Source organism: Callorhinus ursinus, unplaced genomic scaffold, assembly GCF_003265705.2.
Source record: "Callorhinus ursinus isolate GAN/ISIS: 27379988/994484 unplaced genomic scaffold, GSC_fseal_2.0 scaffold11, whole genome shotgun sequence".
Taxonomy (NCBI): domain Eukaryota; kingdom Metazoa; phylum Chordata; class Mammalia; order Carnivora; family Otariidae; genus Callorhinus; species Callorhinus ursinus.
The window spans coordinates 15,482,701-15,510,351 of record NW_027397073.1 but is presented as its reverse complement, the minus strand read 5'-3'; the positions used below and the strand labels follow the sequence as shown (position 1 = coordinate 15,510,351).

Genomic DNA, 27,651 nt, shown 5'->3' with positions numbered 1-27,651 from the left:
GGAGTATACTGAGGCGCCTTGGTCGCTCAGTTGGTTAAGCATCTACTTTCGGCTCAGGTCATGATCTTAGGGTCCTGGGATGGAGCCCCCGTGTCGGGCTCCCTGCTCAGTGGGAAGTCTGCTATCCTTCTCCCTCTGCCTCTCCCCGCCATTCACGCATGCTCTAATAAAATCTTTAAAAATATATATATCACATCATTTTAACCAACAATTTATCTGGCTATGCTTATTTTATAGATCCAACTGCAAAAAATGCAATCTCATGGAAATATCTGGGTATATCACTTCACTATGTGTAGTCAACAAGAAAAGCCGATTTTCTTCTGAAGACAAAATAAAAGCAAACCTCTAGGTGTCAGGGAGCATTAACACTCAAGAGGAGCCGTGCTTAGAGGTCTGAGTGCATGTATACACTCTGGGCCAGTTCTCGCCACTTAAGCGTTTCCCACTGAAAAGCATACTGCTCACCAGGAGACAGAGCAAATGGGTCTAGTGAACATCTGCTTTATAGCTAGTACTGTCAGCTGAGGAACATGGCCCTAACTGAGCAAGAACACCGTGGGGGCTGGAGTTAATCTATCAAGCTCACCAACACGTGACAGATACAATGTGCAAAACACAGTAGTGAACTCCTGGGGGTGATGCCAAGGACCAGGGAGCAAATGCTGCAAACCACCTTCAGAGATTCACCTCTTCAGAGCAGAAGTACCAATATTTTACTGGCCTGCTGGGAAAGCTCCCTCTTTTTGGGAGGGCTGGGAGCGAAGGACATTCTGCTTGAAGATACAGCCACGTGACAGGGGCCAGCAACTGTGATCCCTGAGCAGCCAGGGCCTGTGGCAGCGGCCACATCACACTCATGGGACAGGGTTTGCTCTTATCGTAAAATGTCACAACAAAGTCACAAGGCCCAGCTGTGAAGCTACAAGGCACCTTTTGCTCCTTTGTAAGTAAGGCATACTCACTGTAGATATTTTAGGAACGGTCCGGGTATTCCTCCCAGGTACAGGAGGAAAGTTCTGTTTTGTAACTATTTACAAAGATGTGCACAGGGTTAGGGGAAACCACTCCAGGGTATGAGGTACCAAGGAGCTAGCAACCCCCTTTCCAGCTGCACTTTTCTCTACTATTTTCCAACACAGTGTTGTCTGTCTCCAAGCACACAAGGTGTACAAACGTTAAAGACAGAGGGCCTTGACAATACTCTTGAGTAACAAGGTCCCATCAGTGCCCAGTGCCTTTCTCCTGGCTGACCCCGCCTGTGCCCGATGCACTTAGCTCCCATTAGCCATCTTGTGCTCCCCTAGGAGTTTCTGGCCAACAGCTGCCTGCTCCTTTCAAGGCATGACCCCCGAATCCACACGAGGCACTGGCAGGACCATAACACTCCAAGACGTAGTCACAAGGGCTGTCCTGCGGCTCAGGGGACAGTTAGAGTCAGGGAGGGGAGGCTTGGGACCATCGCCCCTCAGGGCCCGTGCGTGCTGGTGGCAGCTCAGGCACGTCCCTGCAGCTCTAACCAAGCTGCCTTCAAACCCGGCTCTCTAGCAGAGGCTCATGCACCCAAAGGCTCGGACACAAGAAGACCACGGTGACTTCGTGGCCTCTCGCCCAGATACCATAAAGGGCCAGAAATGACTAGGCCGGGCATCACTTTGGGTTGCTCCAGGCTCTCCTCAAACTTCTGGGCAGACGTGGGTGTCAGGGTGCTTTCAGTGGGAAGCACCTGAGCCCAGGGTCAGGCCGAGCTGGATGGAAGCCCAGCCGCTGGCACACGCCCCTGCTGTGGGATCTCAGGCCAGTTTACGAACCACATCCAGCTTCAGTTTGCTCGGGTGGAAGATGGAAGAATTAGCTGCCCTGTCAGGCTGTCGTGTAAAATGCACCCACAGTGCAGCACGGAATGGGCCCCCATCGAATGGTAGTCGTAATGTCATCACAGATGTATTAACTTGAATATCTCTTTGGCAGCTACAGAGTCAAACAACAAGGACTTGAAGATAGAGCTTTCTCTCGCTCATATGATGTGCATGAACAGCACAGGCTGCTAAGATCCTGGCTTGCTGCTTTTCAGTCCCAACCTGTGCTATTTGAGCCCCCGCACGTCTGAGCTCCAGGGAGCAGCAAAGGCGGGGCGGGTGGGGGAGAGGGGGGGAGAGAGAGAGAGAGTTGCTTTTGTGGGTTTTTTTTTTTTTTTCAGTTTTTAAGGCAAGACCCCCAAGTATTAGGTTTTTGTGGATTACAGCATTACTGTTAATTTTATCTCACAACTAAAGAAATGGACGCTTTCATAGGAATGGTTTCTTTGTCTGGACCGCTATGCCCAAATACCACCGGCTGGGTGGTTTAAACCACAGTCTGGAGACTGGGCAGTCCAAGATCAGGGTGCCACAGGAGCGCCTGCTTCCTGGTTCGTGGTGTCCTCACACGGGGGACAGAAAGAACGCTCTAGCCCCTTTCATGAAGGCATGAGTCCCATTCCTGGAGGCTCCACTCTCATGACCTAATCAACCACCTCCCCCAAGAACCCACCTCCTAACAGCATCACATCGGGGATGCAGTACAATATGAATTGTGGGGGAGGGGGACCACATTCAGTCCACCGTAGTTTTCAATCAATGGAAGTGTTGTTAACAGATTCTTTCTTCCTCAAAGGGGGATAAAGTACAAGAAAGGGAAACAGAAACACGTCTGAGATAAGGAGACATGAGCTCAGGATGGAAAGAATGATCCTAAGGGGAAGATGGATGAAGATGGAGAGGTTATCTGCCTCCTTTATTATTAAGACCTGCCTTGTTGTCACACGTGTGTGTTCACAGACATGGGATGGCTCACATCTTACACAACTCCTGTATGGCTGACATCTTAGACAACTCTGGCCATGTATCCACTTCCATAATGCTACTGCTTCAAAATCAACTTCTCTTCCTGAGCAAAGCATCCTATTCACTACCACACACCCTACCCACCCCCATTAGTACTCCCAAATCTTCAATCCTGTCACCGCGGTGTACAAAAGCATTTCAGAAACCCTTCAACAAAACTAAACCCAAGACATTCAAAGCTATGCCTACAGTTTGGCCTTGAGCAAAGGTCTACAGAAAGTGGTTGAATAGGTCTTAATGATTGTAATGGGAAAATTCTCACCTAAATAATATTTATTGAGTTGGGGGGAGGGGTGGCATAGCTGCTGACAGGTCCAGAACATAGGAAATCAGTTCAAGTGGCCAGCAAGAGGTGACTGGTGGGGGGGCGGGTGACAGGATGCAGGTTTCATCAATAGCTTTCCCAAAGACCAGCAGCTGCGGGAAGAACGGGGGGAGATCAGGAGGGAGGACAACCCCTAGAACACTGTCGAGTGAGGGATGAGGTGACAGAAGCCCAAGCAGGAGTGATGAAGGAAGAGGCACATTTCAAGGCTGTTATTATTTGGTAGATGAGATGGAGCATGGAGAGAAGAAAGGGGGATCAATACTCCAAGATAGCAGGGCTGCTGAGCCAGGAAAATGTTGGCCGCATTAGCAATAAGGTTGGCAAGACGCTCGTTTGGAGACATAATAAATTCAAGAGGAGTGAAATCTGTGCAACATTCAAAAGGATGAGAGAAGAAAGCAGCAAGGCCTTTAGCCATGGACTTGGGGACGGTCTTTATTCACATAGAATAGTTAAGTGCACTAACAGCCCCAAGCAAACTAGAACTTGGGGCCAAGAGCTCTAAACTGCTATTGTGTACAGAAATAGAAATGGAATATAAAATATAGCAAAGAGATGGTTGGAGCAGCTGTTTGGAAAGTCCGAGTAGCCACATGAGACTCTAAGTCAACAGAAAAGAAGACATCAAGTGAAGGAGGATTCTGGTTCGCAGGGTGGCGGTTAGAGACCTACAGCAAAGCTTCTCTGCAGTAACAGCCTCGAACAATCCTCCCCTTCCTCTGCATGGGCCACCTCCCTCCAGTCTGGGCTGGGCCTGTCCCCCTTGGTTTGATGAAGAGTACACAGAGACTTCTAGGGAAGATGGCGGAATAGGAAGACCCAGGCTCGCCTCATCCCATGGTATCACTAGGTACCATCAAAACAGTGTAAATAGCCCAGAAAACACCTTGACAACTGACAGAACCAACCCCACAACTAACTGTAGAGCAGAGGCCACATCGAAAAGGGTAGGAAAGGAAGAGACCGTTGGGAGCTACATGGACCCACTGGTACAAAGAAGGGAGAGCAGCAGACCCTCACACTGGAGAGCCCACACAGGGACGATGAACCCCGTAACATTTGGTTTTGAAAGCCAGGAGTCCAATTTCATGAGTTCCTATAGTCTGTGGGACTGAAAACCTGGAATATTAAAAATCAGCAGGCTCGGGGGTGCCTGGGAGGCTCAGTTGGTTAAGCGTCTGCCTTCAGCTCAGGTCATGATCCCAGGGTCCTGGGATCGAGCCCCGCATTGGGCTCCCTGCTCCGTGGGAAGCCTGCTTCTCCCTCTCGCTCTCCCCCTGCTTGTGTTCCCTTCTCTCGCTGTCTGTCAAACAGATAAATAAAATCTTAAAAAATCAGCAGGCTCCGCACTGGGAAAGCCAGGAGGGCAAGAGGAAACGGAGCCCTCACCCTCAAAGAGACAGCATAGAAGGAGCAGTATGTTGGGAGGTTCCTCCAGGAACAAAGGAATTAGTAGGTGCCATTTCCCTCCCCGACTCCACAGCATAAATGCACAGCCCCCTGCAGGAACCAGCGCAGCACCCATGCACACTGCTCAACGTGCTCACGCCACATCTCCCGCCCCTTCCCAATGCCTCTTGGCCAAAGCCCGTGTTTAGTGCAGCATTATCTACAATAGCCAGATTATGGAAGCAGCCCAAGTATCCATCAACAGATGAATGGATAAAGAACAGGTAGTGCATATATTATATATATGTACACATACATGTAATATACACACACACAATAGAGTATCATTTAGCCATAAAAAAGAATGAAAGCTTGCCATTTGCAATGACAATGAATATAATGCTAAGTGAAAATAAGTCAGAGAAACACGACTACCATATGATTTCACTTATATGTGGCATTTAAGAAACAAATAAAGAGAAACCAAAAAAAAAAAAAAAACCTCTTAACTACAGAGGTTTTTAAGCCTCTTAAGCAGCAGAGGTTCTGCTGCTTACCAGAGGGAAGCCTGGGGATGGGGGAAACAGGTAAAGGGGACCAAAGGGCTCACTTACGATGATGACGGGCACTGAGTCATGAATAAAATTGTTGAATCACTCTACTGTACACCTGAAACTAATATAACAGTGTAACCATACTGGAATCTAATACAAAAAATACACAAAACGCCAGTATACAGCAACAATGACCCACACTACTTCCAGTCTTCAGTACTTTAGGCCTGAAAAGCTACCTCCAACAGTTTCCATCTCCATGCTGTTGGAATACCTGGAACCTCCACAAAAGGAAGCCCCACCTAGACTCCTGATAAAAGCACAGGTAGAGAGGTCACTTGGAGACAGAGGCATTCCAGCTGGCGGCCGGTACCAAGGCCCCCAACACAAGACTGGGGCCACCTTGGCTCCTCCAGCCCCCGCTGAGTCTCCCCAGGCAACACCATTTGGAGCAGATCCAAAATGCAAACCCCTAGAATATCATTGTTTCAGGTCACTGAGATCTGAGGTGGTTATGCAGCAATAAAGGACTGAGAACAAAATCCTGCTGCAATTAAGAAATGAATAATCAAAATTAGAAACACTACTCCGCTGTGGCTCTGTCGCTTAGAAGCTATAGGACTTTGTGGAAGCTGCTTGAGAGGCCTAAGCCTTAATTTACCTCATCTGTAAAGTCACGAATAAAAACTGTTAGGTCAATATTTCTGAGCACAACCAAAATTAATGTTAAGTGTGTGTTTGGCAATGTCCAGAAAAATTAAACACAATCTCTTCTGTTACACAATATTTGCATTCTTTTAAGAAATCTTGTATAGTCAACAATTCTGTTATAAAAATGACTGCTCCCACAGGAAAAAGGGGTTTAGGATCTCCAAACGTTCAGATTTACAATAAAAGTTATTTTCTGCAAGACTAATAAATGACAATAGTTTATGGCTCTAAAACCTAAACCTCTCTGAGCAAATCCAGCATTTAATCATTATCCAGGTTCTGCTCAAAAGGCCTTTCGTGTCCTATCTCCACCAAGACTGTCATTCACACTTCCTTGTACACATTCCTATCTGTGTCATCTGTGGCTTTTCATAAAGTGCAAAAATGGAAATAGTTACTACAGCCCCCCTGTTAAATCACCACTTGGATCATAAGAATGTTGAAGGAAAGAACCCAGAGCCAATCAGCTGAGCAAACCAAGTGTCACCAACTTTCGCTATGAACACTTCCAGTTCCCAGTCAGGAAAGTTTCGTTATAGCCTGGGTAGCAAACGGAGTTCTGTAATCTGTCACATTATATCGCATTTTGGTGTTAAAGCAATCCTGCAGGAGAAGAGTCTGTACCGTAGCCTACCCGTGATGCAATAAAATCTGTTAACTCCACTTACCTTTTATGATAATGACTGGTATGTTCAATGGCTGATTTCACTTTGAGCTATTTATGGAGAAAACAAAGCCCTATTCACTAAAATCTACAGCAACCCTACCTGCTCCCCTACCCCCAACACAGGATTATGGAATCATGAAAGCACCTACTCTTCACGGTACAGTTTTGCTCTGAGCAGCCTAAGTGGACAGCTCCCACCTTAAAAGACTTACTTTACTCTTCCACCGAGCTAAGGAAAATAACGTCCTTTTATCTCCATTTTCTTCTTTAGAAACTTAGGGACTGTGTGAACATATACCAGCACTAGAAACCCCACCACATCCAGGAGATAGAGAGAAAACTGGTCCGTCCAGAGTAGAAGACACCATGCTCAAGTATGAAGATAGAGCAGGTTCACGACATCCTCAGAATATTGTCTTGGAGACTAGCACCGTTTAAGCTAGAAGATGCTGCTTGAGGGGAAATGTATACGGGACCTACAGATGGGAGAGGAGGACAGAAAGGTCAGGAAGGAAAGCAGCAAGATCTCGAAGATCTTTAAACAGGAGCCAGTAAGAACGAGAAATCATGCCATCGTTAAGGAAAAGCCAGCACCATTAGGTGAGGACAAAGCGAGGAAGTCACAAATAGTAAAAAGCCAAGAAATGTGCCCCTCTGTCGGCATGCACGTAGGTCATCTCCCGAAGCAGGCAGCCGCAGAAAGCAAAGCAGCAGCGAAAATCGACACACAGCACAGACAGCTGTTGGCATACTGCACGTGCAGCCTGGACATCATAGGGATCCATCGACGGGCCTTAGACTGGACAGCAACAATCTGTACTGGAAGGCCATGGTAAGAGTCATTCCTGTGAAACTGACCACATCCATTATAGGGACAATTTCATCACGTAACCTGTTCTTTTTACAGTGACCCTTGGGTGAAATTTTTTTTTTTTTTTTTTTTTTTAAGATTTTGACAGGGACACAGCGAGAGAGGGAACACAAGCAGGGGCAGTGGGAGAGGGAGAAGCAGGCTTCCCGCAGAGCAGGGAGCCCGATGCGGGGCTCGATCCCAGGACCCTGGGATCATAACCTGAGCCGAAGGCAGACGCTTAACGACTGAGCCACGCAGGCGCCCCTCTCTTTGGTCTTAATAGGAAGAACACTTGTAGTTCTCCTGGGCATTGTTCAGTTTTTACCATATGGACTCGTGCAGCATTTTCTCATGGGCTGCTGGAGAGCCCAGAGCCAACTGGCCCACCCATAGTAAGTCTGTCTTTGTGGTATACACTCTTACCCTCAATCCTGGCTCCATTTCTTAAGTCCCAGCTTTTTTTTTTTTCATCTTTTTAATTTATGCTATCTTCTCATGTTTTATGTATTATAAACGGCCTTACATATCTGGAATAGATCCAAGTACAAATTTAAATCCACAGAGTGTAAACATGGCTCTGTTTCAGAAGATGATCTTACTGCACAGTGACCGTGTGTATTCATTCACCTTTCCCCAAACAGGCATTCTGTGTGGAGAATGGGCGGGGCATTGTGCTAGGCACAGGGGATTCAGAACTAAGACAGATGTGGCCCTGCCTTTACATCTGGTCAGGAAAAGACACAAGATAAACTACGAATTAAGTATGCAACAGAAAAAAAACAAGGACCTGATAAGGAGAACCGAAGGGACTGGGGATATACCGTGGTAACTGTAAATTCTGAAGGACTGGGAGCTGGGATTGGACTTGGGGGGGGTGTTGCTTTTAAGTTGGGGAAGACCTTTTATCCAGGCAAAGGGAACAGAACAGGCGACAGCTTGAGACAAGGAAGAGTGTTTGCCATTTAAAGAAGCGAGACAAGAGCTGAACTGAGGAAAGAGCACAGGATGAGGGTAGACAGGCAGAGGTCAGATCACTCAAGGCCTCTCAGTCTAGGGTAAGGAGTATAGAATTTGTTTCTAGGGCAACAGGAAACCACTGAAGGATTTTTAAACCCTGGGTGAGACATCATCCCTTTTAAGGTTCAGGGTTTCACTTTCTGCTGCATGGGAATGAATTCCAAGAGGTAGGGCAGAAGCAAAGATAACAGTTGCAATAGTCTGGACCAAAGGTATGGATGGCCTGGACCAGGTGGGTGGCAGTAAGGAGCCCAAGTTTGGATATATTTGGTGAAATATTGGATGCAGAGGATATGTGAAAAGGAGGATCCAAAATTGCTTCTGGATCCATCTAGAGCAACTCATACAGGGATTAGGGGAACAAGTGAGCAGGAGGGTTTGTATCGTGAGTCGGGGAGGGGAGTAGAAATTACCATTTGGATGCATCATCTTAAATGTAGACCACTGGATATGTGAATTGCTGAAACTCAAAAAAATATATCCCTCCCAAGACCCTGTCCCAGGAAAGTACTAGACTGTATGTTCCACCAAAACAGAGTAAATCAGAAAGAGAGGCAAATAGGGGATCCAGGAAACCCGGAATCTGACACCAGAAAGATTTCCCAGGCTGATCCCTTAGTAAGGGAGATCCCAAGGCCACAGCTGGGTTAGTGAGAAACCAGTTCAGACCAGGGCAGGCCTCAAATTCTGGAAGGGATTCCTCCAAGAAGTTTGAAATGACAGAACACTTAATAAGTTTAAGTATGTTGAGAGGAACTTATTACAAACGAGGGTGATGTAGGGGTTGGATTCATGATTCTATTTTTTTTTTTAAAGGCAAAAAGACCATTATGAACTCCAGGAAAGGCAAAATATGGAAGAAAGGAAAAGCACTGAGCACTTAGCAGGGCTCAGAGGTCAGTAGCATTTCCACAATCATCCTATAGACAATGAAAACTGGTCTATCCCAAACCATAAGTACATGGAGGCAGAGATGGGCAGCGCGTGGATGGTGGCTCAGGACAGTGGACTTCTCTCCTCCCACAGGAGGAGTTCATCAAGAGACAACACCAAAAATCAGGAAAAAAAGTTATTATTTAGAGCTACAGATGTAAAAATCAAAGAAACGAGTTTTAAACAACAGAAGGTGGTTGCTATAGTGGGATAGGAGACCTTGGGAGGGGATGAGGGCCTGTTTGTCTTCTTAGCTGTGGAGTCACTGGACTCTAGATAATATTCAAAACTACTTAAAACTATGGGAAGACATTAAGTCAGTCATACCACTGATTTTACTTTACTATGTAACACGCTGAAAATGCACATCAGAACATTAAAAACAGGGCAACAACTATGGCTACTTTCACTTCCTAATACCTACAGTACTTTCTGACAGTGAAGCTAATGCTCTGTTAATTTTGCTACCAAGAAAGAGTCAAAAGAAAGTCTTTCACTTGGTTAAAAAAGATCCCAAATAGAAGCGCCTGAGTGGCTCAGTCTGTTAAGCGTCTGCCTCCGGCTCAGGTCACGATCCCAGGGTCCTGGGATTGAGTTCCATATGGGCTCCCTGTTGGGTGGGGAGCCTGCTTCTGCTGCTCACCCTGCTTGTGTGTGGGTGCACTCTAATAAAATCTTTAAGATTTTATTTGACAGAGAGAGAGACAGCGAGAGAGGGAACACAAGCAGGGGGAGTGGGAGAGGGAGAAGCAGGCTTCCTGCCGAGCAGGGAGCCCGATGCGGGGCTTGATCCCAGGACCCTGGGATCATGACCTGAGCTGAAGGCAGACGCTTAACGACTGAGCCACCCAGGCGCCCCCACTCTAATAAAATCTTAAAAAAAGACCCTAAATGTAGTAAAACAGGTACAAAACTAAATGAAATATTAGCATTCTTTTTGAAACTATACTTTCATCCGCTAAGAACACACTCCATTCATGGTATGGTATTATCCTGGGGGGTCAAACCCATGGAAATGCCTTTGAGGAAAAACGAGCTTACTCTTGTGAAATGTAAGCAAGTAACTGTCCCTGGTTCATTGTCTCATACAGAGTTCTGCTCTGCTCCACATGGGCATCCCAGGTACAGTACTGAACTTCCCCTCTAGAAACATTCTCTGAATTAGGTATACCTGTGAAAATAGGAGATCACACATTAGTGATGATAGAAGTACCAACTCATCCATGATTTCATTCAAGAGATATAACTCAACAAACCTCCATTTTATTTGGGAGAAAAAAAATGGTTAAAAACATGCATATTGGGTTTTTTGCGTGATGATGTTTTTGAACTACATGAAGATTGCATTTCTTTGAGATGAATATTGAAATGTGTAATGGTAAAAGGACATGTCTGGGATTTGCTTTAAAATACTCTAGCAGAGGGGCGCCTGGGTGGCTCAGTCATTAAGCATCTGCCTTTGGCTCAGGTCATGATCCCAGGGTCCTGGTATCGAGCCCCACATCGGGCTCCCTGCTTGGCGGGAAGCCGCCTTCTCCCTCTCCCACTCCCCCTGCTTGTTCTGTGTCTGTCAAATAAATAAAATCTTAAAAAAAAAAAAAAAAACCTCTAGCAGGGACACCTGGGTGGCTCAGTCAGTTAAGTGTCTGCCTTCAGCTCAGGTCATGATCCTGGGGTCCTGGAATCCAGCTCCGTATCAGGCTCCCTGCTCAGCGGAGAGCCTGCTTCTCCCTCTGCCTGCCATTCCCCCTGCTTGTGTTCTGACAAAATCTTTTTTAATACTCTAGCAAAGAAAAAAGGGAATAGTGCAAATGGTAGAGAATATTGATAATCACGGATGTTGGTAGTGAGCCTATGGGACTCGATTTTCCCACCATAGATTTCATGTTTTCATAATTAAATGTATCCGGAGGGAAAACATGGTCACCTTTTTGCTTTCAAAAAAAAGGGGGGGGGGAGTTTGTACTTCTTCCTCTTTGTGTTTGTGATACAAGCATACCAAAAAGCCAAGGCTGCAGTTTAAGGCCATCCCATTATACCCTCAGCCTGGTGAAAGTGCTCTCAGAGGCAACCCAGGTTGAGATGCAGACCAAGCAGGGTAGAACACAAGAAGAGATGAACAGAATCAATCTTCAAGCTAATGAAGAAACTGTCAACTTAACGCAAAACTCTAGTGGCCTACCATCTTGTTAAAGCAGGACCACCTAACCATGGGAAAGGATATTAAACGGGAATTATCTGGTCCAGGTATTTACCCAAATGATACAAGCGCAGTGATCTGAAGGGGCACCTGCACCCCAATGTTTATAGCGGCAATGTCCACAATAGCCAAACTATACAAAGAGCCCAGATGTCCACTGACAGATGAATGGATAAAGATGTGGGATATATACACAACTGAATATTATGCAGCCATCCAAAAAATGAAATCTTGCCATTTGCAATGACATGGATGGAACTAGAGGGTATTATGCTAAGCGAAATAAGTCAATCCAAGACAGACAGCTATAGGATTTCACTCATACGTGGAATTTAAGAAAATGAGAGGATCGTAGGGGAAGGGAGGTATAAATAAGATGAAATCAGAGAGAGGGATGAACCATAAGAGACTCTTAACTGTAGGAAACTAAGGGTTGCTGGAGGGTAGGTCGGCTTGAGGGGGGGGCGCGTGGGTGGTAACTGGGTGACAGGCATTAAGGAGGGCACATGACGTGATGAGCACTGGGTGTTATATGCAACTGATGAATCACTGACCTACCTCTGAAACCAATATTACACTATTAATTTAAATAAAATTTTAAAAAATATAAAAGGGAGAAAAATAATTATCTGGTAATTCAAGAGAAGCCTGATCCTCTTATGTGGGTAATTTGGCTGAAAACAAAGTTCTTGGTTTACCCCTTGTTTCACCACATCCCTCCGTCTCTTGGCAGCTCTAAACAGCCAAATATGGAACCAGAACCAGGGCAGCAAGACGAGGACCCTGGCAACGCAGGGCTGCAGCAGGCCAATTAGCACTCGAAGTCTTCACAAGGTCCCTTAGATAAACTCAAAAGGATACACAGTAAAATGTAAATTCGCAATAAAAGTTTTTGTAAATGTAAGACAAGGATTAAGCCCAGTATATTAGTTTAAAAGAGGTGAAGGAAATTTTATGAGAAAGGCTTCTCATCTGAGGTCATCATTCCTTCCCACTTTATTAGCATGAGTCTCCTCCAAATGGAACAATCTCTCCTTTCTCGAGGTCACCATGGAAGTACAGCTCTTCCCTACATGAGGAAACACATACTTCCCCCTCCTTAGCTCAATCTGTGGGACAGAGGGTCTTGAAGGCCAGCAGACAGGAGCCGGCTGGTGGCTCAGGGTGTGATGGGCGGGTGAGGCCTTAACACTTGCGCAGAGTAAGATGGGCTCCCCAGCTCACACGGCCCGTGCTTGAAGCAAAGCGGAGCTCGCTTTCAAGAGTATATGTACCTGGGGAGTAAAAAGACATTCTACTCTTTAATCATGGGGTAAGAAAAACTACCCAAGGCATTCAAGAGATTCATGCCACAGTGCAAAGGTGGCTCTCCTGTTTTTAAGACTGATGAGAGAATTATCCAGAACACCCCACAGTATCTTCAGTTAAGATGTTTTTTACATCGGGCGCCTGGGTGGCTCAGTTGGTTAAGCGACTGCCTTCGGCTCAGGTCATGATCCTGGAGTCCCAGGATCGAGTCCCGCATCGGGCTCCCTGCTCAGCAGGGAGTCTGCTTCTCCCTCTGACCCTCCCCCCCCTCATGTACACACACACTCTCATTCTCTCTCAAATAAAATCTTTTAAAAAAGATGTTTTTTATGTCAAGCAAATCCCCTGGGCTGAAAACTAAGCCCATTTCCGTTTGTTCTGCTCTCTGTGAATGAGTGATCAGTCACAGATTGCCAGACCTAGGAGGAACGCAATCAAAGCCCCAACCTCCTGCGGCCCAGGATCAGGGAACACCAGAGGGTCATAGGGAGCAGCACCCGTATGTTCTAGAAGGGCAGTGGCAGGCCGTACAGATCTTGCTGTTCCAGATCAAAGTGCAATCTGGTGACACTAGGTTGTTTTTTGATTCATTTAGGTAAAAACTTCATCTATTTGAAATTTGCCTCTTCAGTTTAAAACCTGAACCCGTCGAAGCATCAGGAAGGACCCTTCAGCATCTGCTGCCTTAGAAGGCGTGCTCTCCAGTGAAGAGATGAATTAAGGAGTATCTGTACAATGAAATACTGTGCTGTTAAAATGGATCAGTGCCCTCTGTGATAAGAAGTGTTCCTTACCTATTATGTGAAAAAAAAGCAATTGCAGAACAAACCCATTTCTGTACATAGCAACTACAAATATTCTGTTCCACAGGCACAGAAAAGAGCAAGAAAACCACACTCTAGTCCCCTGGCAGCCATTAGCCTAGAGAGGGGAATTACAGAGGATCCCAGTTCGAAGTCCTGCATCCCTATGATGTAAACGCACAAAAAACGAGTGTCGTGATCACTAAAAGGATGATTTCCTCTTTTTTTGTGCCCCTTTCCCTGCAGGAACTTCCCAAAGCATGATTTCCCTTTCCAGACTTCTCTAAAAGAACAGCAGCATCGTTCCCTCATCGTTATGGCAATTGCCCTTCGTAACGTCCTCAGAAGTGTGGATGAAACCCTCCCGTCTTCGGGGCACAGCGTGTTAAATGTGCTCCCGGCAGCACCGGGGGCTGCACAGGACTGCATACGTCACATCAAAGATACGTGCACGAGCACACACCAAATGTGTCAGGACAATGCAACAGTCGAGCTGTATGTAAGCCAAGGGGTAAGTAGACATCCTAGGAGGATACCAGTCATTTTAAAGGATAGACAGGGGAAAGGAAGTTTTTATAAACAGCCAAGAAAGGAGTCGCCGGAGGCAGGACTTGGTGGGGCAGCTTGCATAGAGCTCAATGCTAAGAGCTACAGGGTTGGGGGGGGGTAGTCGACACGAGAGATGCACACATGCCCCCTCCCTGCTCCCACGACCCAGAAGTGGCTCCAGGTGTGTGAAGACTGCCACCCCCCCCCTGCCCTAGGACAGCAGGTGGCAGCCGGGCTGCCAGAGCCTCCCGGGCTAGGCATCTCCAGCCTTGAGCAGCCTTTGTTTCTGACCTCAGTGTGCCCTCCACAAATAATTTTCATCTGTGCTGCAACCTGAAGATGTGGTTCCCAAACACTAGGGGTCTCTGGGAAAAAGGCTTGAAGATGGTGGGGTGGCAAACGCTGAGTCACCTATTAGGATCCTTTCGTGCCTTCACTTGAGATTTTAAGTGTCCGTTCCTGTTACATCCTCTCTAATAGGGTGCCACACATTATGGTGTCAAACTCTGAAAGCATATTTTAAATGCAGAGGACACTTATGAACCACTTCGTCTTATCAGCCTCCAATTCAAAGAAATCCCTCTTTAAAGAACTGCAGGAACACATCCACCCATGAAATGCAATTGCCTTTCCTCCCTCGGCTTATAATTTCTATTTCTAGGACGTAACCAACATAATTGCTGTTACTCCAAAAAGCAGCCCATGTACATACCTATGCATTCCATATGGATACATTCGGGGATTGCCTGGTTTAAGGCCAGAAAATACAGGGCTCAGGTGATAACCATGCGGGCATGCTAGAGTATTATCTCGTGTTAAAGTTAATTACAAACCTATAAAAAGCTCCGTGTTTGCTAGGGGTTGAGACGTTCTTCCAGTTATCAGAAGAGAAACCTGAGGAGACCTAAAACTGGAATGGGAAGAGACTCTCTGCTAGCACAGCTTATCCCACTATGTGGAAAAAACCAGTATGTTTGCATTTGATGCTTGCAAGGAAAGAAAAACACAGCTTGAAACTGAAAAGCTTTCATTTATAATACGCTGAGCCATGTTTACATCTTGGGAGAAGGTTCATGTGGTGCGGCAACAAAGCAAAATATTTTTGGAAAAAAAAAAAGTACCAAAAGTCACTAAGTAGCTCCAGACACCAAGCTGAGAGCCTGCGATAGGAAATGAAAAGTGATGGAATTTGCACATGGGACTTCAAACTGCTCCGCTTGGGAAACACAGAACTCATGAGGACCAGTCTACCCGTCCTGACCCACCTCCACCCACACCATCACTCCCGATTGCCCACGAACCACCCCACAGAGGTAAAGGAGATGCCAAGAGAAACACTAAGACCTACCAGACAAGGGATGGAGACACCAGGCTGACAGATGGTTCACCAACACAAACTTTGGCTAGAAGTTTCCCTATTGAGAGGCATGAGAACCCAATCACAGAAGGAAGCAACCACTTGTCCCCTAAGCAAAGAGCCAGACTGCTCACCCCCCTTTTGCCCTTTGCTCCAAGTTTTCAGCCTTGGCTGCAAGTTGTTATGCATGGAGCTTTAAAAAAAATTCCTGGTACTGGGTGTCCACCTCCGGAGTTTCGGATAGAACTGGTCTAGTGTGCACTATGGGGACACTAGGTTTTTGTTTTTTTAAACATTCACTAGAGGGGTATATGGACCCCAATGTTTATGGCAGTAATGTCCACAACAGCCAAAATGTGGAAAGAGCCCAGATGTCCATCAACAGAGGAATAAAGATGAGGTACATATATACAATGGACTATTACTCAACCATCCAAAAGAATGAACTCTTATGATTTGCAACAATGTGGATGGAACTGGAGGGCATTATGCTAAGTGAAATAAGTCAGAGAAAAACCGGTATCCTAGGATTTCACTCTTATGTGGAATTTAAGAAACAAAACAGATCAACACAGGGGAAGGAAACAAAAGAGATAAAAACCGAGAGGGAAGCAAACGGTAAGAGACTCAACTCTAGGAAACAGACAGGGTTGCTGGAGGGGAGGGGGGGTGGGAGAGATGGGGTAACTGGGTGATGGGCATTAAGGAGGGCACTGGGTGTTATATGCAAGCAACTGATGAATCACTGAATCCTACCCCTGAAACTAGAAGAGACGTTAAATTACAAAAAACTCACTAGGTGATTCTGATGTGAGGTCCAGGCTATGAATCACTGCCTATGGTTCTACAAAGCAAACAAAGAGGAGCCATGTGAGAGCAAGTGAACACGAACAACACAGTGGTGAGCAGGACCGTGCTTCTCAATTTAACGTGCACAGGAAACAACAGATTCTGCTCTGAAAGATCTGGAGTGGGGCCTCAGCATCAGTATCCCTAATGGATATCTCATCATAAGGGCTAGAACTGATTATGGCCTCCATCGCACACCCTAGAGAAGCTCCACAGACATGAACATCATGGACTACATTACGGTTTATGCTACTTTAGGTGGTTTAACCCTCTCCCTTCTTCAGTGGCATTGCTAAAGTTACTTTAGCTTCATTGGCTCCCTCAGGATCACCCTGGCAGACAGGGATACCCCACGGAAAGTACAGTGTCTAGAAAACATCTCCTTCACGTGGCCCAATGTGTGCTGGGTTTTATCGGAGGGGAAGGATAGGGGCTGATCGGCGACCTCCCAAAATTGAAGTCCTAACCTCAGTACCTAAGAATGTGACTGTATGTAGAGATAGGAGCCCTGAAGAGGTCACAGAGCTAAAATGAGGTCATGAGAATGGGCCTGAATCCAATAGGAGTACTGCCCCATAAGAGACGATCACACACAGATACAGAGGGAAGACCAGGGGGAGACACAGGGAGGAGACAGCAGTCTGCAAGCCCAGGAGACCCATCGGAAGGGGTCAACCCTCCCAACACCTTCACCTCAGACTTCTGGCCTCCGGGAACTGTGAGAAAATAGTTTAAGCTACCCAAGACTATGTTGTTTAAGCAGTCCTAGCAAACCAACATGGGGGCTTGGTTTGTGGGTTTTTTTCCTAAGATTTTAGAGAATGAGTAAGGCGGGGGGGGGGGGTAGAGGGAGAATCCCAAGCAGACTCCAAGCTGAGCACAGAGCCCAACTTGGGGTTTGATCCCATGACCCTGAGATCATGACTTAAACCTGAAACCAAGAATCGGACACTTAACCAACAGAGCCACCAGGTGCACCTGTGTATCTACTTTTAAACCCTGGCTCTGCCACACACCTGCTCTGAGACCTTGACTGAGAACTTGCATGAAGACTTACCCACAAGGAAAGTAGCCACCTCGCTTTTTGTTGTGATCTCGGTTTTTGGTATTCAAAACTCGCTCCCCCTCTTCTGTCTTTCCTCTGTGTTCCAGATAGAAACTGGTGCCTGGTTAGGTGATCTCCACATAAGTGGCATATCTGGCATAAAACTTCTTTCCCTATATCCACCCAGCTAGGCCAGAATGAGCATGAGTGATCTCTAACAAACATATGTAAATTAGTATTAAATTCAATGTTCACAGAATTTGCAAAAAAAAAAAAAATCCTTCAAGTTTTCTGAGAGATAAAATCTCACTGATGTTGCATTCTAGGTTCTTCTAACCTTTCAGGTACTGCCAGAACTACATTCCAGTGCATTTTTTGGAACAACCTTGCTTCCAAGGAACAGTCTTTGTGGTCTTGGTGGGTTCCTAGGAAGGCAACCTCTGCTCCGCCATGCAATTTTTCCCACCATAAAAATCACGAGCAATTTCGCTATAGAAAAATTCCAAAACATGGACATGTTACCAAGAACAATGCCGAGAGAGAGCAAAAGCAAGAGAAGAGCTGGAGAGAAAGCCACGGCACCATGTCCACACTGGCTTTTAGACAGCCTGACCTCCAAGGTAGTAGTGCTGGGCACACAGGAGAGGTCAGAAAATTGAGTTTGTAGAGCTATCAACCTTTCTAAGCTTAGGCGGCCTTCTAAATTTGGTTGAATCTGTGGAAAAACCACTGTTAACAAGGTCAGAAGCTCCCACATGAGTTTAATATGAACTTTTTCTCCACCCAACTTCATCTCCATAGGATGCTCTCTGCTCCTTATCAAGTTTTTATACCTTTTTCTTTACCACGCCCCAGAGCATTTCTCCTAATAGGTCAGGCGGTGTGTTCCAACGTTTTCCTCCTTTCCTCTCCAAAATGCCATTAGATTTTGCTTTTGTCCCCTCAAAATATTTGTGCTTTCCTTTACCACGTTTTCCCCCCATGCTCAGTGTCAGAAGGCATCACTAAGTCTTCATGAGCTTTATGGAACAAAAGAGTTGACATCGTTAAAAGGCACTTCAGAGTTTAAATTCAAAGGTAACTTTGGACACTGCTTAGTGGAACTGAGAAATGGTAGAATACTTTTCGGCCATAGAAGGAAAACCATAATGTTGCAATTCTGATTGAAAGGGACTTTGATGTAGGTTCCATCAAATAGGCACCCTCATTTGATTTTTGAACGTGAAGTTTTCCACTATAGAAATTCAAAGCAAACTCAGGGAGAGGCAGCTCTGAGTCAACAAAGCATGGGATGATCAATATGCAAGTCAGGAATTACGAAAGTATGGAATTAGGGGTGGGGGAGGGTAAGATCCGCCAAGGCAATCCAGAGTACTCAACCCACACACGAAGGCCTGGTCTTGGGAACATGAAGAAAAGCAGAAGTCAGTCCTCAACTACTTGTAAATAGCTTAAGAACACTGACAAGTTACGTCCATTTATAGTACCATTTGGGGATGACGACGGGGGGGGGGGGGAAGAAATTCCAGCTCAATAACTGATTCCCTGAGATCAGGAAACCAAGTCACAAAGATGCTCAGGCCAGGAGGTCCAAATACAATAAGGCAACATGAAGGCAAGGACCTAAAGATGAAGCTAAATACACCCCAAGTGACCTGCCTGAGAACTTCTATCTGTGGACAAGGTTGGGTACGGAGAACCGCCCGCCCCCCCCCGCCCCTTTGTCTTTGTGTTAAGATGGCTCACTAGAGTGTGGCTCAGTTGGTTAAGTGTCCAACTCGATCTCAGCTCAGGTCTTGATCTCAGGGTTGTGAGTTCCAGCCCTACGCTGGGCTCCACGCTGGGCATGGAGCCTACTTGGGGAGGGGGGAGGGGAAGATGGCTTTCTAGAAATCAGCAAACGTCCTATAAACGGCCAGATGTTAAAGATCTGAGGCTTCGGAGGCCAAATGAGGTCTCTGTTCTGTTTTTAACAACCCTTTAAAGATATGAAAAGCATTTTTAGATCATGAGTTGTATAAAAAAAAAATGCCACGGGCCCTACTCCTTGACCAATTCCTGCTCTGTACCAAACTCCCAGACCAGATCCTAGAGCAGAGGGCTCTCCTAGCCTCCCACCCGTTCTCAACCAGCAGCTGCTGGGCTGAGAGCTGCCCCCGCCGTTCCCAGAGGATGGAGGCTGGAGGGCTTCACCCCAGAGGAGCAAACACAGAACATCCCCCAGGTGTAGCCAAGAAAGAAAGGTTGAGAACAGAGATAAAGGTTGAACACAGATGTGGTCCACGTTCCTGAAATCCGAAAGTACGAAAAGATGATCTATTTCACGTTCTGCCACACTGAACAAGGCAGTATATTCATGCATCCAAACTCTCACGCATGCTTTTGACTTGAAGCTGGAAAGATGTGCTGCTTTGCTCAAAGGGGATTAAATACGTAGACCTCATACCACCACCCCATCCCCCCACCCAGGTCTCGGGATAGAAACCATCCAGAAGGTTCAGCTACAACTACAATGATCTATAAGGGATTAGGAGAAGGGAGGAATGTGGAGGGGCAGGCCTTAGAACAGTCTGCTTAAAGTTACTGTTGGAAAACAGGAGAGTGGAGTAAGTGGTGAACTGGGTGTTCCTAATGGGCCAGTTCTGAGGCTGCCATCCACCTCACAGGGCAAACGCCAGAGAATTCCCGTCTTTGTACTACTTTCACATTCCAAGAATTCTTGAAAGAGACTTGGGGCACGCGCTAATTTTCCACTAACACCTCTGCAGAACAAAACTTTGACTACCACCACCCCTGGACTCCTGTGTCCCTGCTTGGTGGGTTTCTTTTGCTGAAAGGAGACAGCTGTTTCATAGGAAACTTCAAGCTCTTAGCCCCCACAATGGGACCTTAATCAGATGTGTACCAAAAGAACTCTTAAATATAACCCAAAAGACAGCTTTGACTCAAAATTCCCTTACTAAAAGATAAGTTGAATTAAAATCTAAGTACTAGGAGGGCAGAGGCAGGAATTCTTCTGCCTTTCCCACAGATGTATTCTAAGTTCCTAGAACTGTGCTTGGCACCGTAACTCGCAAGTATTTGCCGAATAAGTGAACCAAAGTTGGTAAAACTTTAAAACTCAAATGGCTCCGTGGAAAAGAACCTAGCCTAAGAAGCTGATGGTATAGTTTTCACCCCCAGAGAAAAGCAATAGAGAGATGGAGTGGAGACCTCTGTTCTGTGGCTATTCAGCAGGGCTCCCAACGCTGGCGGACCGGCTCACTAACAAAAGCGAGGAGGGTCCTGCTGAGCAGGGAGTGGTAGGTTTGGAGCTGAACTCACTGACACGTGAACTACTGATTGAAATGCAAACTTTCTCTGGAGAAGATAGGATATTCTAGAATAAAAGAGTACATTTGCTTTTTCCAGGTGCACCCACGCAGCTTCACTTAGAAAAGATGAATATCGGAAAGTCAGGCATCCATGACCTCAGGGACAACGAGCAAAGCCACTGGACCCATCTCAGAGGGCACACTGGGGAAAGCGCAGCCTTTTGTGGTGAATTTGGTTGTCCTTTCCTATCACTTGGTGCTGTTTCTCTGAGAATGAGTGAAAAGTGATATGGAACCCGCCTTGGCCAAGCCCTCCCACCTCCCCGCCTTCCTCCAACACCTGTTCTTCAGCTGAAGATAAACGTGGGAGGGAGCGGGATCCCCTTTAAAACTGCAACCCCCCACTTCAAAGCCAGGGTCTACAGGGCAATTAACAGGAACACCTGCGTCCTCTTCAGGTGTTAAAGTAGTAAGGTCAGGGCATTAGCTGGAGCTGCCCGAGAATCCGCACCTGTAACACATTAGCAGCTCAAGCAGGTCCAGCCGAGCGCCGAGGAAGACAACCGTAGCACCTCATAGCAGCCCAGGGAGTCTGGTTTCCGAAAGAGCCTCTCAGCTAGAAAAGGAGGCATACCCGGATAGGCCAGCGACCGCAGTTCTAGAAAGCCTAATAGATTGAAAGTTGACTTCACTTGTAACATTCACTCGGTCATTTGACGATGTGGGGAACACTGTCCAGGCCTGAGGCTAGCCTCGGAGGGTATGGTCATGGACCAGGGGACAGTTGGTCCACACCCCCAGCGGGCTGACCATCCGGTGAAAGAGGGTCGAACCCAGGGAAACCGAGACTGCAACATGCCTGTGATTTAGACAGTCCTGCCCAAACCACCTCTACCTGTGTCCTGCTCTTTTCATACCAGCTCTTTTGAAGTGGGTCGTGAAGATAGGCTTTCTGAAAGGGGGCAGCATGCCCCCACCCACCGCCGGTCCTGAGCTTTGTCAGCAGTGGGCTGAGGACCAGAGGGTCTGCTTCCTAGTCTTGTCTCTGCCCAGAATATCCTTCGTGACTCTAGGCAAGGGGCCTCTAAGATCCTTTAAAGTGGGGTAACTATGCCTTCTTCCTGCTCTTGTGAGCACACGAGTAGGGCGCCTTATATGGTTAGCAAGCAAGAAACAAAGACATGCTGTGATTTTTTTTTCCCGAGGCACTGCATTTCCGGGCTTTCCTACATTTGAAAAGGTATCTAAAAACTAGTGTGTACAGTGGTGTATAAACACCGTTTCCGGATGTGGAGTTTGCTTTAAAAATTTCTACCGTACTGTCCAAAACTCAGTGTCCAATGAGCACCTATGTGCACTCAACGTGCCAAACGTGGGAGGGGATTCGACAGGGAGCATGAGTGGTACTGTTCGTCCAGCACTTCCTATGTATATCAGCTCATTTAATCCTTCACCGTAACCCTGTAACTCCTAGTACTAATAGGATCTTCATTTTACAGAGACGACCACTAAGGTAAAGAAACCAAAGTCACAGAACAATTTAGTCAAGCTGGGATTCCAACTGGCAGTTCCTATTACTGCGCAGGTTTTGACCTCCGAGCCCTCTATAGGAACTGTGACCTACCAGATAGCACATTCTCCAGTCCTCCCTCCAATGTGGCCTCAGCTAGAGCGCAGGGCTCTCAAGCTGGTAGGGCTGCTCTAAGTGACTTTCTTGTTCTCCAAATCCCACATAAACCCATTTGCAGAAATATCACATTAACTTTGACATTTTAACAGGATTTGGCAATACACATTATGGAAAAGTGGGGGTTTTAGCATCCCTAGGTCATTATGTCCCGCGGGAACAGGGTCCTAAGAGCAGTACCTAATGAGATGCGGAGGGACGAACTGCCGAGGGGAAGCTACGGGCCATGGCAGTCCACAAACCACAAAACGGAGCTACAGCCAATTCAATTTAAACACCTAACACTGTGATAAAGAACGTATTTTCTCTTGCCCAGAAAGCCATTCCTAGCTGCTTCTAAGCTCATTTCCATCATTGATAGAGTATGAACTACATGACTTTGAACTGGATCATCTACCATTGCGTACTGGTTTCAAAGGCCTTAGTCTAAAACATCAGGTCTCTAAGCATACCAGAGACAGTAACTTCTTCTTCTATAGGCATTTTGTAAGGCTATTTTAAGCTCCTAATCGATGCTCAATAAATCCTTACTGGGTCAGGAAAGTTAGAATGTTTATTAGATACCGCTTCACTCAAAAATTGGATTTTTATGGACATTCCCTACACAATGTATTTTCATTTTTGAAAAGCCTTTTAACAGGCTTTACTCATAGACCCAATAAACGGAAGGTAAACATGAACCTCTTGTTCAAAACTACATGGTCGGGGGTGGGGGTAAACTTGGGGGGAAAAACAGCCACCAGAGGCTAACACCCTGATAAATTTATATGCTTAGTTTGGCTATAATAGTCTTAAATCACACCCCAACTGTGAAATCTTTATTAAAGGAGTACACCCTGCATCAGATTATAACACTGAGCAGTACGTACTCTAAGCTTGTTAGGCTGTCACTGGCATTCAGTCAAGTGTTAAACTTTGGGCACCTGGCCCAACGCACACTGGGGTAGAGGCTCAAGAGACAGGCCCTGTGATTAAGAAATCCTTCAAGGAAGGAAAGCTATACACATATGAACCAATATTGTGTTTGACAGGAGACTATTATTTAAGGACAGATCTCCAGGATAGTGGTTAACTGAAAAACCACTGCTCATGGTGAGTGTTGGAGTTTTCTATCAAACTGTCTTTTGAATTTACTATCATCTGAATTTATAGTCTTCCTTAGAACCCCAGGATCTTGAAAGTTCTACCTCCTCTGTAGGCACCTCCGGGATGATGAAAGGGCCTGGGCCCAGACTTTGAAGTCAGACAAACCTGGATTTGAATCTCGGCTCCCAAGTGTATTAACTTTGTGACCCTGACCAAGTTTACTTAATCCTGGAGTTTCGGTTCTTCCCCCGTAAAACTGAAATACAAACGCAAGACTGGCTTTGAGGATTAGAGATAATGTAAAGTGCATAGAATGGTGCTGAGTACAAAGTCCTCAGGCTGTCATTTCATATACAGAAGGCAAACGTGGAAAGGTGCTTGGGTGAAACCATGGGAAACAAGTGTACAAAGGTGGCGGGGGGGGGGGTGCCCAGAACAAAGAATCTGAACCCAGCTTTCCTCCTCCCTACCATTTAGTTCTCTATAGCTTTTAGGAATAACAGATCAGATTAACACTACCATGAACATGGTGGGAGTAAACTCTTTTAAGTCCCATAAAAAAAATTTAACAAGTGCAGAAGGACTTCTGTAGTGCTAAACACTGTTCAAAGGACCAGGGGTAAAATCGGGGCCATCTGTCAGCATTCCCTAAGCAGCTCAGCTACCGTACTTAAGCTTAATTAAGGATCATCCAAGAGTTGAGTCCAGTCTCCTGGAAGGCTGGTTTTTAGTTTTTGGTTGATGCAGGAGTAACAACTTGTGCACCTGTAGAAGCCTCTGCGCCTCTCGAAGAATTTGAATGGGTTTGCACAGTGACCAGATTGACAGCGGTTTCTATGTAAGTGCTTAGCCTTTAATGCATGTTGCATTAACACACAGGCTCTGATTTGGAGGTTTGGGATGGGCCTGGAGACTAACAAGCTCCTAGAGGATACTGCTGGTTTCCAGATCCCACCTGGAGCAGCAAGGGCCTCTGGGAGCCGAGACAATAAATTCACAAACCAAGCACAAGTACCTCCATTCTTGGGGTTCAAAAGCAAACAGGGGCTCAGTAACTGCCAATCAACTGTGTCTTCAGGAAATTACTGAGTTATGGGAACAGTATAAAACAGTATACACAGAACTCTGGATATCCATAAAACAAAGTAACAAAACCAGAAAATATTCACAGGGACCATTACTCATTCTCCCCAGCTGAAAACTCCCTCCCATTCCACTCATTCCCCAAAACAAAGTTCCTTACTTTTCTGTGATGTAAAATAGCCTTTTTGTTAGTTCTCATAAGCTGTTTTTTTGGATAGCTGTTAATGAGAACACTTAAAAACACCGTCTTGTGGAGTCTTAGTGTAAAAAAATTTTTTTTAAAAACCAGGGAAAAGGAGTAACAGTATAAGTCAACTTAGAACACTAATCAGGCACCAGTGGTTTCTGAAAATTGGACATGCATTCTGCAAGTACCACTGATTTATGTGCAGTCTGACCTTCAGGGACTGAACAAATGAGTAAACCATCTCAGGGACACTTTCCCTGTTAAGTTAGAGGCTTTGTACTAGAATGATAGGAAAACAACATGTCCTAATACTGTGGTCATGTGGATGACACACGGGGCTAGCACCAGGCAAGCAATCCTGGTGCCAGTACCCTCGGGTCATCCTACCAGCTGGATAACCTTACCCAGTTAACCTCTTCAAGCCTTTACACCCGCAAACTGAACATACTTCCCCCCCCATTCTCCATCTCCCCACCCAGGCCTCAGCACATTTGATCGGTGTTGACCCCCCACGTCCTGGGTAAGACAATGCTTTCCAAGCCCAGGGAGTATTGCCTCACTTAAAGGATAGGGGTCATTCCACTCCCGACAACAGATTTTAAAGCGGAGTATGCAACGTAACTGATTATTGGTTTGCTTACCACAAACTCACCAGCCCTGAAACCACTTATATCTGAAACTTTGAGCATGTGAACTAAGATCTCAGCGGCTCCGAAAGCATGGTGACTGATTCATCCATTACAACATTATGAAGAGTAAAGCTTTTCTCCAAATTCACTTCTGGGGATTGCTGCATTACCTTGTACTACCCAATATTTATCCTGGTACCCCCCAGTGTAGGACTGGCAGAAAGTCTGGCGGGAGTGTGATTCTCAGTACCTTCAAAAAGCAATTCTTGTTTATGGGTCTATGCCCCCCGTCTAGTCAAAGCAGTGGACCAGAAGCCAAGAACTCAACGGTGAAAACAAATCAACCCTCACCTCCAAAAGGCTGCAAGCAGGGAACAGTAATTTGAGAATGAGAACCACCTGGGAAACATCTTCCAATCTACATACATTCCCTAGCCCGGTAATTTTAACAAGCACCCAGGTGATCTGTGGACTGCACTTTCAGGAAGTACTCTCCTTGTGGCTCAATAAGCTCAACATTCTCTCCCCCCAACACACTCACGTCCACAGCCCGCAAACCTCCTCCATCCTTTTGCCCACAGAGGCCGTTAGTGTTACACTCCGTCCCAGGAGATCAAAGGACAGTCAAAGACCAAGTATTTGTCAACTTTGTTTTTGAAACAAAACGCAAACGCGGCCATCCGTCTTCGCCATGGCGCACAGTTGGCACCCATAATCCAATCCACTTTCCTTAGAAGCTTTCAGCCTCTTCCTCTCCACCACGCGAAGCATTCCAGGAAGCGGTAAACGCCTCAGGGTCCTAGGGAGCAAAGTCTAGGTGCACACTTGGTTGCCCATCATTGCTCTGGCCCAAAAAGCACACCAAGAGGTTTGCACTAAAGGACTCCCCAAGCACATCCCGGCGCAACCGTGGCCCCCAGTCACCAAGCGCGTCTCCAAACCCCTCCTTTGCGGAGCCGCGTTCCCAACTAGCCCGGAGACTTACCTGAAACACGTGGTAAGCTGCCCCGAAGGCTTCAGACACGGGTATTTCGTCGTGGCGATCTTGTTTTCTGAGCAGATCTCTCTAGGAAGACAGTTGGAGCAGCCGCTTCGCTGACCGTCCGCGGGAGAGCGAAGGACAGGGCGCGCGAGGGTGGCAGGGCGCTGCGTCCCGGCGCGCCGAGCAGGCGCTGGTCCCCGAGTGCGGACGCCGAGCGGCCTCGGGGCCTGGGCTGGGGTCCGCCCGCGCGAACCCAGCCCCGGAGGAACCTTACCAGGGAGCCCCAGACCCACTGACGGGGGAGCCCGGGCAGGGCGCGGAGTTTAATGCCGCCCAAGGTAGTTGAGCCCCCAGCCCGTGCCAAAGGAGCCAGGGCGTTGGGAGGGGCGTGCGGGCGCCTGCAGGGGCCGGGATACTGCCCCCACCCCACGAGCCAGGCGCGCACCCAGCTGGGACTGGCAGCGTTTACCTGTCGCCGTCCTCGGGCTCCTCTCGGTAGCTCCACGTGTGTCCTAGCGCCAGGAGCAGCAGCAGCGGACCCAGGCTCCTGCCCAGCTGCCCCCTCGCCGCTCCTCCCCGACTCGGAGGCGGCGGCACCATCAGGGAAGCTCCCAGCTTCTTCCCGGTGCTGGAGCTCTCTCCCCGCCTGTGCTCCGCTCCTCCGCGGCCGCCGCCTTCCCTCTCCCCGGCAGGGGGCGCCGGAGGGCAGGGGCGTCTGCGCCACCTGCGCGAGGCACGCGGCTGGGGGTGTCCTGGAGGCGGGGGGCAGGCCAGGAGTCAGGGTGTGGGTGCAGAGGTGGCGGAGGAGCAGGGAGACGGGGGTCGCCTGCAGTGCTCGGCCGTCGCGGGGTCTCAGCCGTCTCGCCCGGGATGTCCACTCGGGATCCACGGACTCGCCGGGCTCGGCTTTGGGCAGCACCCTCCCCTCTCCCCGGGCTGGGAGGGACCGGCAGGGCGCGCGAGCCGGCTGCTGTGCGCATCTTGCCCCAGGCCAGCTCGACCGGGAGGAGGAGGAGCCGGCTCGCACCCCGGGGAGAAGGAGGGGGGAGCCCAAGGGTTAATAAGCTTCCTTCCTGGCGTCAGGTCACTTCTCAAGGCCAGGGCAGGCCTACTGGTCGCCTATTCGCCCTGCTTTCCTGTCACCCCGGGCTCCTCTCGGCGGGATTCGGGAAGGAGTCGGAAGGACAGGCGCTTCTCCCCAGCTGCCTTTCACGCCCGGGACAGCACAGCTTATA

At 47.4% G+C, this 27,651-nt stretch overlaps 1 protein-coding gene across 4 annotated transcripts in view; it reads right to left on the bottom strand.

The window, feature by feature from the left end:
• Positions 1-27,342, bottom strand: part of CCBE1 (collagen and calcium binding EGF domains 1) — a 249,079-nt gene extending 221,737 nt beyond the window's left edge. For 2 of the 4 annotated variants that reach the window (XR_012379994.1, XM_073898114.1), the window contains exons 1-2: positions 26,886-27,341; positions 26,420-26,500 (exon numbers count right to left, since the gene is read on the bottom strand). Coding sequence is in view for 2 of the 4 variants with exons in the window: in XM_073898114.1 (XP_073754215.1) it covers positions 26,420-26,500; positions 26,886-27,016 (212 nt within the window). In the remaining 2 variants the exon portion in view is untranslated. Of the gene's footprint in view, positions 1-26,419; positions 26,501-26,885 lie in introns of all 4 variants that reach the window. The other 2 variants (XR_012379993.1, XM_025886706.2) reach the window with 2 other exon arrangements.
• Positions 27,343-27,651: the final 309 nt, after the last annotated feature.